This window comes from Homalodisca vitripennis, chromosome 1 (assembly GCF_021130785.1).
Source record: "Homalodisca vitripennis isolate AUS2020 chromosome 1, UT_GWSS_2.1, whole genome shotgun sequence".
In the NCBI taxonomy this organism is placed as follows: Eukaryota; Metazoa; Arthropoda; class Insecta; order Hemiptera; family Cicadellidae; genus Homalodisca; species Homalodisca vitripennis.
This window is the reverse complement of record NC_060207.1, coordinates 20,829,729-20,845,670: the sequence shown is the minus strand read 5'-3', so window position 1 is coordinate 20,845,670 and position 15,942 is coordinate 20,829,729. Positions and strand designations below refer to the sequence as shown.

At 31.9% G+C, this 15,942-nt stretch overlaps 1 protein-coding gene across 10 annotated transcripts in view; it reads right to left on the bottom strand.

Annotated features, from left to right (window-relative positions):
* Positions 1-5,250: 5,250 nt before the first annotated feature.
* The window catches only part of LOC124357879 (cAMP-specific 3',5'-cyclic phosphodiesterase), an 809,095-nt gene continuing 798,403 nt past the window's right edge, over positions 5,251-15,942 (bottom strand). For all 10 annotated transcript variants that reach the window (XM_046809970.1, XM_046809977.1, XM_046810019.1 and 7 more), the window contains one exon: positions 5,251-14,676. In XM_046809970.1, coding sequence (XP_046665926.1) covers positions 14,522-14,676 — 155 coding nt within the window. In that variant the 3' untranslated portion in view covers positions 5,251-14,521. The remainder of the gene's footprint in view (positions 14,677-15,942) is intronic.

Here is a 15,942-nt window from a genome sequence, read left to right as displayed (position 1 = left end):
GCTGACTAAAACAAAACTCTGGTGATTCAGTATAAAGACAGAAGTCAAATTTGAACTTCAAATACTTAACAATCTAAAAATTGTGCCAAAAATTTTCAACAAATCAATCTTGTAAAAAAATTAAAAAAAATCTGTTGTAAATTTTATCCTTTGTCCCTTTAGACTCACCTATGAGTAGCACCACTATAATCGTAAGAAAAACACTTTTTTGGAAGAAGTCTATACAAACCAAATTCCTTGGAATACACTTAGATAAGGGAATGATTACACTGATTTTGCATGTGGCCTTAATCTCGGGCATGTTATATCTTGAGGTCTTTAGCAAAAATAGATACTGCCCGGACTAAGGTCCTGATGATGGGATATTTTGGCTTAATTAACCCCACATGTCTCCTACGGAAATTCATGTCTTTAAGAGAGCATATGAAACAAATACAGACCACAAGGGGCCTTTCAGACTCCAGAAGAAAACTGTTAGGAAATCATTGCAATATTGGAAATCCAGAGGAGTCATGTTATTAGTAAAGAGGCTTTCAAAACACTTGCAAACTGTTGACGCTCCCCAGTCTATATACTTGGGAAACAACAATGTTCTTTATGTCTAATGTGCCTTAACAAGAGGCCTAAGACCACATGCACAGGTTCGATATAGGGGCAGCATAAAGTACGAACTGTGAGGACAGAATGGTGGTTTATGAAACACTTTCCCTCACAGGCGGGGTATTCCACTTTTCAAGAGATGTCCAGGCCTCATTCAAGAGATGCAATAATGGTACCCTTTTGATTTTGGATAACCTAGACTTTTACAACATGGTGTAAATCTAGGTGAAGAGGTATTCTCATTATCTTATTGTGGTGCACAATTGAGTGCTACTGGAGCTAAACCCAACATTAACATTGTTTTATTACTGTTGTTTTGATGCTGTCTTTGTAAAATTGTCAGGCATTTGTACAGATACAGAGTTACAGATACAGATAGTACTTTATATTCATGATCATTAAGAACAGAATATGTGTGTCAAATCAAATGTACAGAGAATTAAATAAAACATATAAAATACAAGTCCAAGCATCGGTATTTTGTCTTCTTGCAGCTTTCAAAGTACTCCTGAGGTTGTAGAAAGGATTTCGTTCAAGCCACTGTTGAAGCTGGTGTTTCAGGGTCCTTCCTCTAAGACTTCGAATAGTCTTGGTAGGGAGTTTGAATAGTTGACGTCCAATGTAAGATGGTTTTTTATTGTATAGAGTGTGGTGGTTGCGGTGGGTTGGCAGATAGTAGTTTCTTGCTTGTCGAGTACTGTAGCTATGGATGGCATTCAACATACTAGGTAGATCAAAGGTTGTCAACATGAAGAGTAAAACAGCCTTCAATGTATAATGCCACCCACCTGTCCGTCATTGTTGAGAGCTTTAAATGCTTCACGGGCAGCTCTCTCACTTGGTGTAGATTAGCCAGGATTTCACGTTATGGCTCTTTTTTGTAATACTAAAACCTCCTTTTGAGGTTTCCTTCAGTCGATGTGCCCTCCCCATAGGACGTAGACCATATCGGAATGTGGGCTTGCAACTAGTGCATAGTAGGGCTGTTCTAGCGATGTTCAGGCCTGCCCAACATTTGCATACGGTTCTGACTAGTATATCCCTGTCCCAATCTGGCTACAACAAAGTTTGTTGATGTGACTTGTCCCAAGCTAGATCAGAGTCTATTGTCATTCCTAATAGTCGTGCCTTCCTGTTCCAATTTTATGTTGGGTACATGTGGTACAGGTTCTGTCCTACGGCTAAAAATTTAATTGTATGGACTTTTTTAGGATTTATTTTTAGGTAATTTTGTCAGCATATTCAATTGCTTGTTTTAAGGGTTATGTTTATGTCCATCAGAAAGGTTTGAGATAGTTTATTTTTTCACTATTACAGTAGTTATCGTCAGGCATACATGGACACATTTGTTTTCTCAGTGCTGTCATTGTATGAATTTAGGAAAGTCATTAGTTTTTAACAGGAGGATTGATATGACAGACTGGGACCAAGGAATTGATCCTTGAGGTACACCCTTTTGGATCTGGCAGTGGCTTTGATGTAACTGAGCTTTTTATGTTGTTTTGAAATGTGCTGTTACTTCCACTCTTTGAGTCCGGCCTATTAAATAGGTTCTTAAACCAATCCAATTCTCTGTGTGCACTCCAAGAGATTCCGAGCTTCTGTGAGTATTAAACTCATGTCCAAGGCAGTCAAATGCTTTCGAATAGTCGAGGAGAATTGCTGTGATACATAATTTGAGTCTTCTAGTCTGGTCAATAATATATTCAGTTATATCTGTGTTAAGGCAGTGAGTGATTGTAGACCTACACCTCAAGGAAACCGTTGCTGATTGTTGGTTAATGAGACTGTGGTTTTTAAGATGAGACATCAGCTGAGAAAGTACTATTTTTTCAAATATTTTTGCAAAAAAGTTGAGATGTTTGATATTGGTCTGAAGGTGGCAAATATCTGTCTTGGATCCTGGATTTATGCTTTGGAAAGATTCTTGAATTGTTTTAGGGATGAAGGGAAATTTTCCCTGTACTAAAGATTTAATTTATTAGTAGTGTCAGCGGCACAACAAGTTCAGGCACAGTGTTTACAAATTTAGCTGGAATTTTCATCTATTCCAAGGATAGTGATGGTTTCAAGGGTAATGTATTACATCTATAACTGTTTGTAGGTGTGATTTCGGTAAAATGAAACTTCAAAGTATGTTGACTGAGGAGGAGTTTTTTAGGTGATATGAGGTTTTCGAGCTTTGAGGTTTTTTTTTTGTAGATCCTATTAAACATTTTAAAAACATTACCAATATTTATCATATTTGTAGAACACTAAAAAGGTGAGGATTAAATAATAACCATATAGAAAGCTTGTACTTGTCAACTATTACTTTTTGCACTGTCTTCAGTTTATTTATTGTTCTTCACACAACACCACAAGCATTCACAACACTTCTTCATCCTTACACTTCACTAGAGCATGTTCACTCCACAGTCTCACTGATACTGTACCAGTGTGACATGGTCTACTTTTGACATATACTTCTTTCAGGGGAACTGGCGTTCAACACGAGTATCACAACAGGTTCAGTGTGGTGGGCTGCTTTAATTTTAGCCTAGGAGCCGGGGAAAAACTAATTTGAATTGTGTAAGTACAACAGCCTCATGTTTCTTAGAATTAATTATTATTTTTTTCTAGGGAAAAAAATTAATCACCCTTCCATCACATTTTGATGGAGTGAAGTGGGAGGGTATCAAAATGGCTAAGAATATTGAACAAATAATTTTGTCTTGATATTATAAAATTACTATTAGAGACATAATAAATAATTGTTGTTAGGGAATCAGATAAAGAGACTAAAATTCCACCACACTTTACGGATCTGTACATGATTAGGTAGTTATGCTGATTCCATCCATTTATTATTTAAGTGTCTGAAAGTTGCTTTCTATATTTGTTATGCTAAGTAAATATGATCTGAGAAGAAACGATTTTGTATTTTTTAACCCTTTTTTGATTGATACGCTCTAATTCACCTTCCTCTTATTACAGTGACTGGTATCTGACGCTGTCACAGACTTGACTCCTGAAATCTGATTACATGTTCGTCTGAAGAGATCCATATGAAAATTCGGTTGCTTCACTGTGCTTAGAGATCGTGTCTATTCACATAGTGTACACTCAATTGTGTACCTGATGAGACAATGAGATTTGTGGCACCTATTTACCTATATCATCACTATCTATTTGTGATCTAGGAGTCTTGATGTTAAAATGATTGCAATGAGTTCATGTTGAGCTAATTCTTCACCGACTCTTTTTGGATCTCTTGGAACATGACTCGACATATTTCAAAAGTCAAGTATATAACAGTGTCAGATCCCAAATGCTCGACAATAAGAGGATAAGGTGAATTAGCAGACTTAACTCAACCCATATTATAAGAGAGATCTGGTAGGGAATATCTCATTGTATGGTACATTAATTTTAACCATTATAGTATTTGCTTTCACTGTACATTTACTGGGGGTGTGAAATAATGCATTTTATGGTTAGTTCCAAATATAGGTGGGCCGCCATTTAACTCAAAATTTAAAAGCCCAATTAACATCTCATGTTTTAAACATTTGATCTTACCATACCCTCTCATCACCAATATGGAAAATGGCAAAAGAGATTATTTTGACAGCCACCAAAAAATCACTTAAAAATAACTCATCAAATTTAATTACAACAATGAATAAAGCAAACTCTTTTAATACCTAAGTTAGTACTCTATAAAATGGTATCTCAGCAACAAGTAGAAAAAGACAAGGATACAGTTTGTAATATATCATACGTAAACATATTTGAATTAAACAAATGTTTACATGAAAGCTTATAAAATTTAACCTCTGGGATAAACAAAACACATTTATGATTCTTAATGCATAATTCACTAAAAGTTAAACGTTTTTCAAAAGGTTAAGGGAAGAATGAAAAATCCCTTATTATACCTGATGGTTTTATTAGTATTTACTTCATTATATTCTAAAACCTATTTAAATTTAAATGAGTGTATATTTTTGGTAAAACTTGATTGGAGTAAGTTTTTCATTATGATAAACGCTCCCAAATCAAGAATGACAAGTGCACAGAGAACTGGGTCGGGGGATTCGGAAGGGTTCACTTTGATCTGCCTACTTCTTGTTATAAATTATTATCTTGTATTGTATCTTTAAAAATATTTTACAGTATTATTTTCATAATCTCAATTATTAAAGAATGTTTATGTATTTGGACTTTCATGGATAATGTACTCAACCATAGTTTTCCTGCATTATTGAACCATAATCCAGGATATTACTGATATAATTTCAGGAGGAGCATTTTTTCCTCAGTTTTAAGACAGAACAACATCACATATCCATCGATTTCATGAATGGATGAAAGGAACTACTAATGAAATAAGTTTTATTATTAATTACATTTTTGGAGCACCACTGAAGTTCTTCACTGAATGGTACTGTATGAATAAGCACAAATTCAATTGGAGAAATGGTAAGACTGGCAAAAACAATTCCAACAATCCATGGGTTAGAAACTATCACTTAAAAATTTATGCCATTGGCCCACGAAATTGGTGGATATGTGGTGTAGTCCAATTTGTCCAAGTGCTGAAGTTCAGGAATTTACTTCCTCAGTGAGATGAATAAACAGGAGGATAGATTCTAAAGAAGCACCACACATAATTTATAGTTTTATTTTGTATTTTACATGATTCTCAAATGATATATTTGTTTCGGGAGGGGTTAGAACAGGAGGGGGCTCAATGCACACAGTTTATTGACATAAGGTTTGGTATCATATATACACATAACCAATATTAGTTCCTACACACCAATTTCACATTTTGTAGCTTTTGTTTTAAAACCTCCTACAATGTTAAAAAGCAGCAATACATAACAGCAAAATTAAACTTCAAAATACAACACGCTTTCAACATTTTAAACTATGTTTAAAAAAAACACATTTTCTCTTTAGTAGGCCATTTTGATTATTTCTAGAGTAAGACATTAGCTAATCTTACTCACTGTATTTATCATACATACAGGTTCATAGGAGCACAGTAGTATCCTACCATGCCAGTTGACTTCAGCAAAATTCAGATCTAATCGCAAAAGTAGAGATAAACGAAATACTCAAAACGTGTATAGAATTAAAATTCTCTCTTTCCATGATGATTTTCTCAAAATTTAAGTACAAGTTTCAAATAATTTTCTATGGGTTACACATTTTTAAATTGTGGCTGACTACATTTTTCGTAACAAAAGTGTATAAAAGCCACAAAATATTTTTGTTCTGATAATAAATGTTTATTATCATCTATATTTTATATTTATTTACCCTGATTACTCACAACAATTCAGTTACTCATATTTAATTGAAAATAACAATATCCCGCTGTTACATCGCCCATTATGAAATGAACAAGACTAGTAGGTCAAAATTATAAAGAACTAATTTTGAAAAAAACTAGCACATTAATTTGTTCAAAATTGAATTGGCGTTACATTTAGTGTCTGTCGCCATGATTAATAATTGTGAAGTGATTACTTTGATAGAACAATAAATATGATATATTCCATTAATTACGATACAATTTCCTTATTTCTGGAAGCAATTTTTTAAAAATATAAAAGTATTCACAATGAAAAATAGTCAAATAATATCTATCAATTTATCGAACTGTTATCTTTTTACCACATAGTTATATGATAGTATTGTTATAAAATATACTAGATATTATAAAAGATTACCATTATTATTAAATGAAACATCGAATGTGTATTGTAGTAAAAAGTAATCAAACTTTTTAATGTAGAAAAATTCGAGAACTCAAAGACAGTTATAGGCACAGGAGTGAAGTTTATTGATATATCATATTGGAAGTCTCCACAAATATTAGAATAAGACTTACAATGTTAATTACGAGGAAAAGAGATGTTTTGTAGTATTACATACTATTATTAAACAAATTAAACACCAAGTTTTTCCACCTAAAGCTCAAGGGTTACGTTTGGAATCTAAAACGTTTCTTTTTAAACTGTCAGGTGTGAAATAATATTCCGATGAGATCCCCTCTCAGTCTACACTGTCTGTGATATGTCTATCTATAATATTATTATCAATATCTGAACAAAATCCAGTGTTTCGTAATCTTTTAAATTTAAAGTTATTCTTAAAACGAACAAGAACTAAACAATGAATGTGTTAAATCTAGTTGTATAACATTCGCTAGTTAATATAAACTCGTAATTTCACGTAGTTGTGTACAGTTTGAATAGTATGATGTTAGCACACTAATACTCAAACACTTCCTCAAATTAAAAATGTGTAAAAAATAAATTAATATTCTAGACTAAGAACTTAAAAATACTGCTGTTGTTACAATATTCGAATTAATTTTAGTAAATATTAAATAAGTTACCATGTTCAATCCCTGTCTTAGATATGGTGTTTTGTGTACAATATGGAAATAAAATTCTTTTATAATGAAATGATAATAATAAAAGAATAGGAGCTAAATATCTTTTAATGTAAAATTACCAAATTCCACACTCTTTAATTATATTTCAAACCATACAACCAAGGGTCTATTACTATTTCAATCTCTGAGAGCATATAAACCAATAACACATGTAACAGTGTGACATTAATCCTTCACGGCCGAATGAGTTCTTTTTAAGTAGACTTGGAAGAACCAGAAAAAGTGGCCCTCACCATTCTGTTTGTCAGCTTGCCAATACTGGTAGCTTCACAATACTACATATCTGAGAGAACACTTTTTACATATAAAGAAGACAAGCTACAGGGAGAAGGGAACATTGCTGGAATAGTTGCTGGAGTGAAATTTACCAGCTGGTGGTTCATGGTCTCAATTATCCAAAATTGGACTATTGATTTTACACAAGACGGTCACAAATATTTCCCCCAACATTGAAAATAATGATTAACTGAATCAAGCTGTGTGATGATCTAATGGGAATTACTTTTTTTAAATTACTTTTTGAGTAAAATGTAATATAACAAATGTCTGAAATATCTTACTGACTTTTATCATTATCTGTATTATAATGTTTAGCAGTATGGTCATAGGTATTTCTTTCTCTCTATCACATTTAAAATCTTTGCCTGCACAGGTATAAATATGCTTTATAGATATGATTATTAAATGATTCAACACAAATTATTCTTGAATGTGAGTGAAAAAAATATATCTGAAGGGAAACAAAGATGACAGGTCTTATTTCAGAATGTTAACAACTTATTAGGACAAACTCTTGATTTCCCATTTCCCAACCAAAGGGTATACTACAACGCATGTTCTTCCACCCTCCCTCATTTTAGTTAGCTCCAAAGTTGATTCTTTTAATCGACCCATCATAGAGACAATAGTAATCATCTTTGTCTTTATCTTAGACATCTAGAGTTGATATCTTCTATCTCACTCGCTCGTTCTTCAAATGATCTTCATATTATGTTCACTAAAACAGTTCTGTTAGTAACTCAGTCTCCATAGGATAAAGCTAGTGTTCAATTTGTATCTTGCTGGATATCATTAAAGTACTCTCTTAATACAAATTCCTTTTTCTCTTGCGTAACCTTCACTTATAGCTCAGTTAGCAAACTATTATTGGCTAACGATATTGTAACGAAGTAGTCTCTTGGTAGTGTAGTAATCTCTGCATTGACAAATGAACTATCTCAAGACAAAAATAGCTGACTTCCCATTACTTATGGTGTGACCTTTAAGAACAAAAAAGTAAAAATATTGTTTCAAACTGGGTATAGAACCAGAACCATGGGTCACATAGAACCATGGATTCAACCATTTGATAATTTATTAAGCTTAATAAAATTGATATTTTACTTTTATTTTTTTTGCAAATTAAGGGGATCACAAATCTTTATTGATTTCATTTCAGGACAATTTCTTAAAAAGAAGAAACAGAGAGAGAATGATCTAAAAAGAGCCTAGTGAATGTTCATTTCCTAAGTAAACAATGAAATACAGGACATTTTTATTACAAAAGTAATTTATGCATCTTTGGAACTTTTCTATGTTGAAAAGTTTCCAGTTGGGAGATCTAAATTTTCTCTATTTTCTTTACAGTCAGGTCATCCTTTTTCTGGACATTCCTTCTTGGACTGTTTTACTTCCACTAGAAGAACTAGATGAAATGTATTTAAGATGAAGGGACACCTTATGCTTGGCAGAAGTATGTTATATGGTCTAGGGGGGTGGTTATGAGTTGACCTTTGAGGTCCCATATGGAGTCTCCAAAATATACTAAAAAAAGTATTGAAAAAATTGTTACGTTGATCAAAATTTTGCCAACTTTTGCTGATTTACATTAGGCATTTCTCACAACTATGTATAAGACAACTGGTAAACACCAAGTTTAATATTTGAATGTTGTCAACTGAGTAAATGGTGGGTGACCAAGGGCTGAAAATAATTATAAATAAATGGAACCATGGTTCTTCTGCATTGTTGATACATGATGTTGAATTTCTGGATTAAACTTGTTACAACATGTATGTCTCCTATTATGATTTAAATTTAACTTGGCATTGTATCATTCTCCTTTTTTCCAGATTTACCATTCTGAGAATATAATATTTTCCTTCAACTGAAGAAATTGCTGGGGAAAATGGTTATAATTTTTAGTGTTCATTAGACAATTTTGTTAACTTGGTTCAGTTTACAATACTTCAGCTAATTTGGATATTCTTGCTTCCATGTTCAGTCATATTAGAGGTTAGAAAATACCAATCATCACTCTGCAATCTTCAAACTCCAAAAAAATAGAATACCGTATTGAACTGCTCGTATTAAGAAAGTGATGACAAATTGAACTAAAAAAGTAATATTAGGTTAATTCAGGGTATTTGCACACCATTAAACATTTTGTAACTATCATCATTACTGATTCCTTCAAATGATCTTATTGTGCTGTTAGCAGGAAACACTGGAGGTAAATTTATCTTTTGGATTAGTTCACACATATAAGTGATTAGGTACTGAAACTAACGTTTTTGTTGTAAGAACTTTTGAGTTGTTAATGAAAAAAACCAGTCTGTATAGTGTAATATTAGATTTTTAGTGAAAAGAGATTGAAATTCCAAACTCTGCATTTGTTTTAAAATAAAAAATGGACTCTTCATTTGTATGTGTGCTCTCACAATCACAAAATAACAACAAATATGATTATAAAAGCACATAACTAATAACACATCCACTGTAGTAGACAAAGCCATTGAGTTTCTAATAAATAACTATCAACAAAAATGTTAGATAACAAATCAATACATTTGTAGCAAACATAACACTAACAAAATAGTCAGAAATTTGTACTTATATTAATTACTAAACATTTACAACAAAACTAAAAGCAAAAAGCAAGTCGGATTCCAATGCCACCAGTACACATGGAATAAACTATTTTTGTAATTTCATTTTGAAAACGTATTTTTTCTAGCTTGAAATGAATACTAACAAATTAAAGCTTCAGACACAATATGTGATACAAAATTGATTTTGAAAATAATACTTGATCAAATACTGGATTTTGAAAATCCAATTTAGCAAGTAGATTATAAATTTAAACTAAGAAACAAAGTCAAATCAAGTACTAATATAGTTATTTAAATTTGTAAAAGATACAGCTCCTACAATGATATGCAATAAACAAACCAATCATAGATGAAGTAGGAGGTACAATAATTGTTCGAATACAAGGTCTTTGTTAAGAAAAGCATTTAAGCCATTTTAAACTATTCTTGAGAGTCATGGAAAATTTGGAAATTCAGTATATCAAAGAGTTAAAACTGCATACATTCCAAGCTAGATATAAAATTTATTTCCAAAACACCACAGTTTAATTGAACATGCTTCATCTTCCTCTCACAATACTTACTGTAAATAGAATATATTCTACAACTAAACAAAACATTATGAAAATTAAATATTTATTTTTATTTAAAACATTTTATATATATTTATATAATGAATAAACATCAGTACGGCCAGCGTCCTGTCTAAATCCATCAAATAATAATAACGAACTAGATATTTCAGTCCCAACTTCAAAACCGAACTTTTTCATGCTACAAAGCTCTAGTATACATTTAGGAAAATACTTACTAATTCAAGTATCATCTCGGCTGGACAACCCAAATGAATTCTACACACAACATCAGAACACGAGATCTAAGAGTAACTCACACAATGATTAACTTAATGTAAAATCAATTAAGCTTCATACGAATACTTCTGCACAATCTTTTCTCAAATTCAATACACAATTCTGATGCAAGAAATTTTAAGTGTTTAAATAAAACATTAGCACTAAACAGATAGTTTCGAAACATTCTTAACCCTACAGTACTTTTATAAATTTACAAACCTAACTTTAACTTAACCCTATCGAAACGTTTTAATTAGGAAACTTACTGTATGTAAACTTGTATGCACTTAAACTATTATGACAGAACCAGCTATCATTTCATTGCAAAGTGTTACATACACTTTTAGGTGCAACTAAATCACATTATATTCTATACAGTATAACAACCACAGACATACACTATTATTTTAACTGTAGCATGAAAAGGTCAGATTTTTCTTTTCTCCGTTTTTACATTCTTAAGCTAAATGTATTTATATATTGCTACAAATGACTTATCCACTTTTAATGAAAAATAAATCATAAAAACGATGGAAGGCCTTACATAATAAGACTTCTGTCGATATTAAAAAATAAAAGCAAGCTATAATAACTCAAGCACACGATCATGTTTTTGTTGACCAAGCTTGTAGATTTCGTCAAGACCGATAGCGATACAGGCATGTTTACTGCCTTCCGTTGAAACTTATAAATTCTGTCCCCACTTGAATGTAATCTAAATTAATTATTTCAGATATAAAATTTTGAAGTTCAACTCAAAAACGTAAACCGTCTTTGGATTTAAATCAGCACCATTGACGTGAACTTGCAGACAAGATGAGCTACTGTTTATACATACATATGTACATGTTTTGTAAAATAATACAACGTAAATCATGTACTTTCCTTTAAAATTATCGATATAAATACATAAATGTCAATTTATTTTACATTGCTTAATTTATGGTTATTAAAAATATAACTTACTACTGGTTTGGTAGCAGGTACAGTCTGTGAAGATGTTAAAAATTGACTTTAACTAATTATTATTCAACCCTCCAAACTGAAAAAACATAACATCTTAGAAGATTATCCAACGACCGATTAGCACGAGATAGGTTACTGTAGTCTTACTGGGTAGCTTGGGCGAAAGTGTATGTTGTGCCAGTTCCTGTATATAAGTGTACACACAGTTTGATGAAGTGTGAAATGTAGTGGCTTTTAAAATATTTTTTTAAATAAATCACAAAATATAAGTGCATCTAACTCTAAAAACTGGATGGACTACTCCGACAACAAGTTTTTTTTAAACGCAAGTATCAAATTGCCGCTTAATTATATCAACAAAAATATTGGTGTTAAAAAAGGTGTTTGGTTTTCTTCTATCTAGGCACTGATAAAAATAACTATAAATCAGCTAGCGAATTAATCTTCTTACTCTTACTGAAGATGCTACACCCTCACAACAGTTAGTTTTCACAAAAATTTAAACTATTTGTTATAAAACTTATTTGATTTAAACATTAAACGCTTCTTAATCAATGTACCAAAATAGTTTGAAACTTGATGTTAGTTTAAATATATATGTTTGATTCCAAAATTATTACATTACTATATAAATACCACTGCTTAATACTTCAAATGTGAAAACTTTTAACGAATATTTGTATCACATTGTATCTTGATCACACTAAATAGATGTCCGCAAAGAAAAAAAATATTTTTGTAAGCAAAACAGTGTGTTTTGTAAATTTTTTTCTCTCTACCTCATCTTAAGAGTGAGTGGTATTAAACCCTGAAGTTTTGATGGATTTCAAATGATCCCACCGGCCACCTCTCCCAAAATAGAAACAACCCAAAATTAAAGTCTTGAATGATCTATTGAGTTACCATTTGAGGTTTTCATTATAAACAATTTATGATGCTGGTAAACCATATTCTCAATTATTCTATATCTCAAAGCAGTTTTGTTCTTTAGTTAAAGAGAGGAGTGCATTGAAACCCTATTAGTATTCATTATTGTGTACACCTTAAATTTGACTTGATAAAAAAAGACCAACAAAATCTAAAATCACCTTTTACAATTATTCTATCATATTTATAGTGTAATTATTCATACCAATACTGAAAATATTTTAATACTTTAAAATAGTTACTTAGATAAGATTCTTAGTAATCAGGTTTTTTGATTGGTGTAATTGGTTTTTCCTCATCAAGACTTTTCAATAACTGAAGTACGTGTGATGATTAATTTTATTACATAACATATCTTTAGATTCTCCATATCCCTTAACCCTTATCCCTTCAGAGAATAAATCTATTACATTTTTTGATGGAATAACGGGAAATTTGTTTTAGTATAATATAATAAAAAATATATATTATTTTGTAAAATTAATTTTTGAAACCCTGTTTCAAGTGTTTGATTTGTTCCACTCTCAAAACCAATTTCATTTTGAAGTCCATCAAAATCAACTCAGGTATTGTTATGTATCCATAGAGGAAAATGTATAAATGGTCAAAATATTATAATTTGAGAAAGGAAGGGATACTAAAACCAAGTGGTAAGAACAATGTTCACATTCCACTACTCAAAACATTAAATAAGTTTTTAAAAAGTTAGATTTCAGGGAAATATTTTCAAATTTACCAAACAAAGCAATATATTTTACTTTTAAATATTTTATATGTTATGTTTAATTTTACTCAAAATTTTATTGTAAGTCACACTCACAGTTTTGTTTTTCTGTTTGGCCTGATTAGTTTTTAAAAGATAAAACAACTCTTACAAACCCAACGATCTGAGAGAACGAATACTATTGAGTTAGTTATAACTCATTAATACGTACCAGGTTTACAGAAGCATATCAAGTGTCCCAATCAAAAACTATATTCTATTAAGGGACAGAAACTGCAAACTCTTCTGCAACGCTTCTAAGAAAATCTGTGTCCATAAAACATTTTGGTAGATAACAAATTTATGAAGTATCCTGAAATGAGTACTTATAGTTTCTTGTTTAATACCACATAATATTCACAATTGCTATTATTTTACAATTTTAAAAAAATCTGAAGCTCTTTTAAGTCATAAAGTTTTTAAATGTGATTAGTTTATAAATATTTATGATGTTATTCAAAACGTAAATGAAATAATATCAAGTTATGTTTTAGAGTAAACTCAATCCACACAAAGATAATAATTATACTGCCAACACTTAAAATGTGTTTATGTAATGCAATTAGCATTCTGAAGATGTAATTAACGTAGACTCATCATTTATTGGTGTAAGAAAACTAAGTAAGAAACCATCAATTCCGATTACTCCTTCAGAACATAAATTAAAAAATATGTATAACACCAAATTATGGCAATTAATTATTTTAATGAAATTACAAAAATTATCAGATTAGTTTTCAAGTCATTTTAATTCCACTTTGATATAGTTAACAGAATGTAATAAATCTTTACAGTAATAAAAAATCTATATAATTCACAAGCGACTAAGAAATTACTTTCTGCAAAACCAAATACGCAAAAATTTCCAGTTGCAGTTTCTTTGCAAAGTTATATTGCCGTTGAAAACGTAAATCTACAAACAATAAGATGGTAACGAAGCTGGCAACAAAGAACATGACTTGGCAGCTGAGCACTACAGTAAGCTATCTTAGGCTGCTCCTCGCGTGTACATGTACCCTGATGAACTTCAACTGTGCAAGTCCGCGCCGCTCGACCACCACAGCGTCATCTTCTCGGTGAGTTTCTTACAGAGTCCCACCAGTTTCCGTCACATCCCTCCTGCTGACTCCGTCTCCTCACCTTCCCCTTCCTCTAATGTCACTTGGAAACGTATCTGCCCTCCCCCCGCATCCCCCTCACCACCTTCTTGGCTGGCCTCAGCCTCCTGCGACTCAGATGGTGGTGGACTGGGTGGAATCATACCTGTCATCACGAAGGCGTATTATTTCACAATACCTCCCATCAGTGTATACAGTGCCTTTTTTAATGCAGATTTTGTAATGATTTTTTTTGTATTACCCAATATCAATGTGTCCTGTTGCATAGACATATGAGTGGATGGACTTTAATCCTTCAAAACTCAAATCCTGGGTACACCATTGTGATAGATGACAGGATCGTTAACAATATTCAGCATTAATAAAAAAAATATTATATTGATATTTTGAAAAGTGTAATCTGGTCCTTTTTCAGAGAGACAACATTTAATGTTACCAGATTTAAGAAATACAGCTGTGTATCAGAATCATCATATTAAACCAAAACAGACATTAGAGAGAAAATTAAGTTATTAGAAATAACTGACAGATTCCTACATGGCGGATCAGGAAGAACAGAGAATTAAGAGAAATATACCAAGATCCCAATGTTATGTTATGCACTGATCAGGAGTAAAAGAATGAGATGGATGGGCCATGTTGCCCGTAGGGGAGAAGATAAAATGATAAAGAAGGTGTGGCGAGGGGAACCAGAGGGAGTGAGGCCATTGGGCAGACCTAGGATGCGATGGAGAGATCAGGTGGAGAAGGATTTAAGAACGATTGGCGCTACACTGGAAGTGGCTCAAGATAGAGGAAGTTGGAGAGACATTGTTGGCGAGGTCAAAAATCATCTGGGTTTCGAGTGGCCACAGGAGTAAGAGTAAGTAGAGTAAGTAAGAAATAACTGACAAATACAAATAAAAAAACTACTACATTCTTATACAGTGAGCATATAATTAAGAGTCAGTGAGGCTACTCACAGAAGTCTTTATATAAATAAACAAGGTGAGACTAAGAAGGTTTTGAATATAAGTTGGATGGTACTACTGACAATTTATGTATTTTTTGTTGACCTCAAGGATTTTTTATGTGTCCACTGCTAATAAATTGAGATTTGTGTTTTACTTTAAAAATCAAACTCCGAGGGAATCTCAAGAAAAGCTCAAGAAATGTGAGAAAAGTTTAACGCACAATATACTAGCCAAAGTCAGTCATTAATTCTACGTTCAACTTATAGCCCATTGTATGTTAATGGATTATTTTACACTTTGAGATGACTTTTCTGACAATTATTCTATAAGAGAATTAAAACAAATCTTGGCTTCACAGATTTAATGTGCTCCTTTTAAAATTACTGTGAAATACATACATTCTTTTAAATATTTGGACACTGAATTAATTCACAATGAGGAGTATTTGTATTGTACAT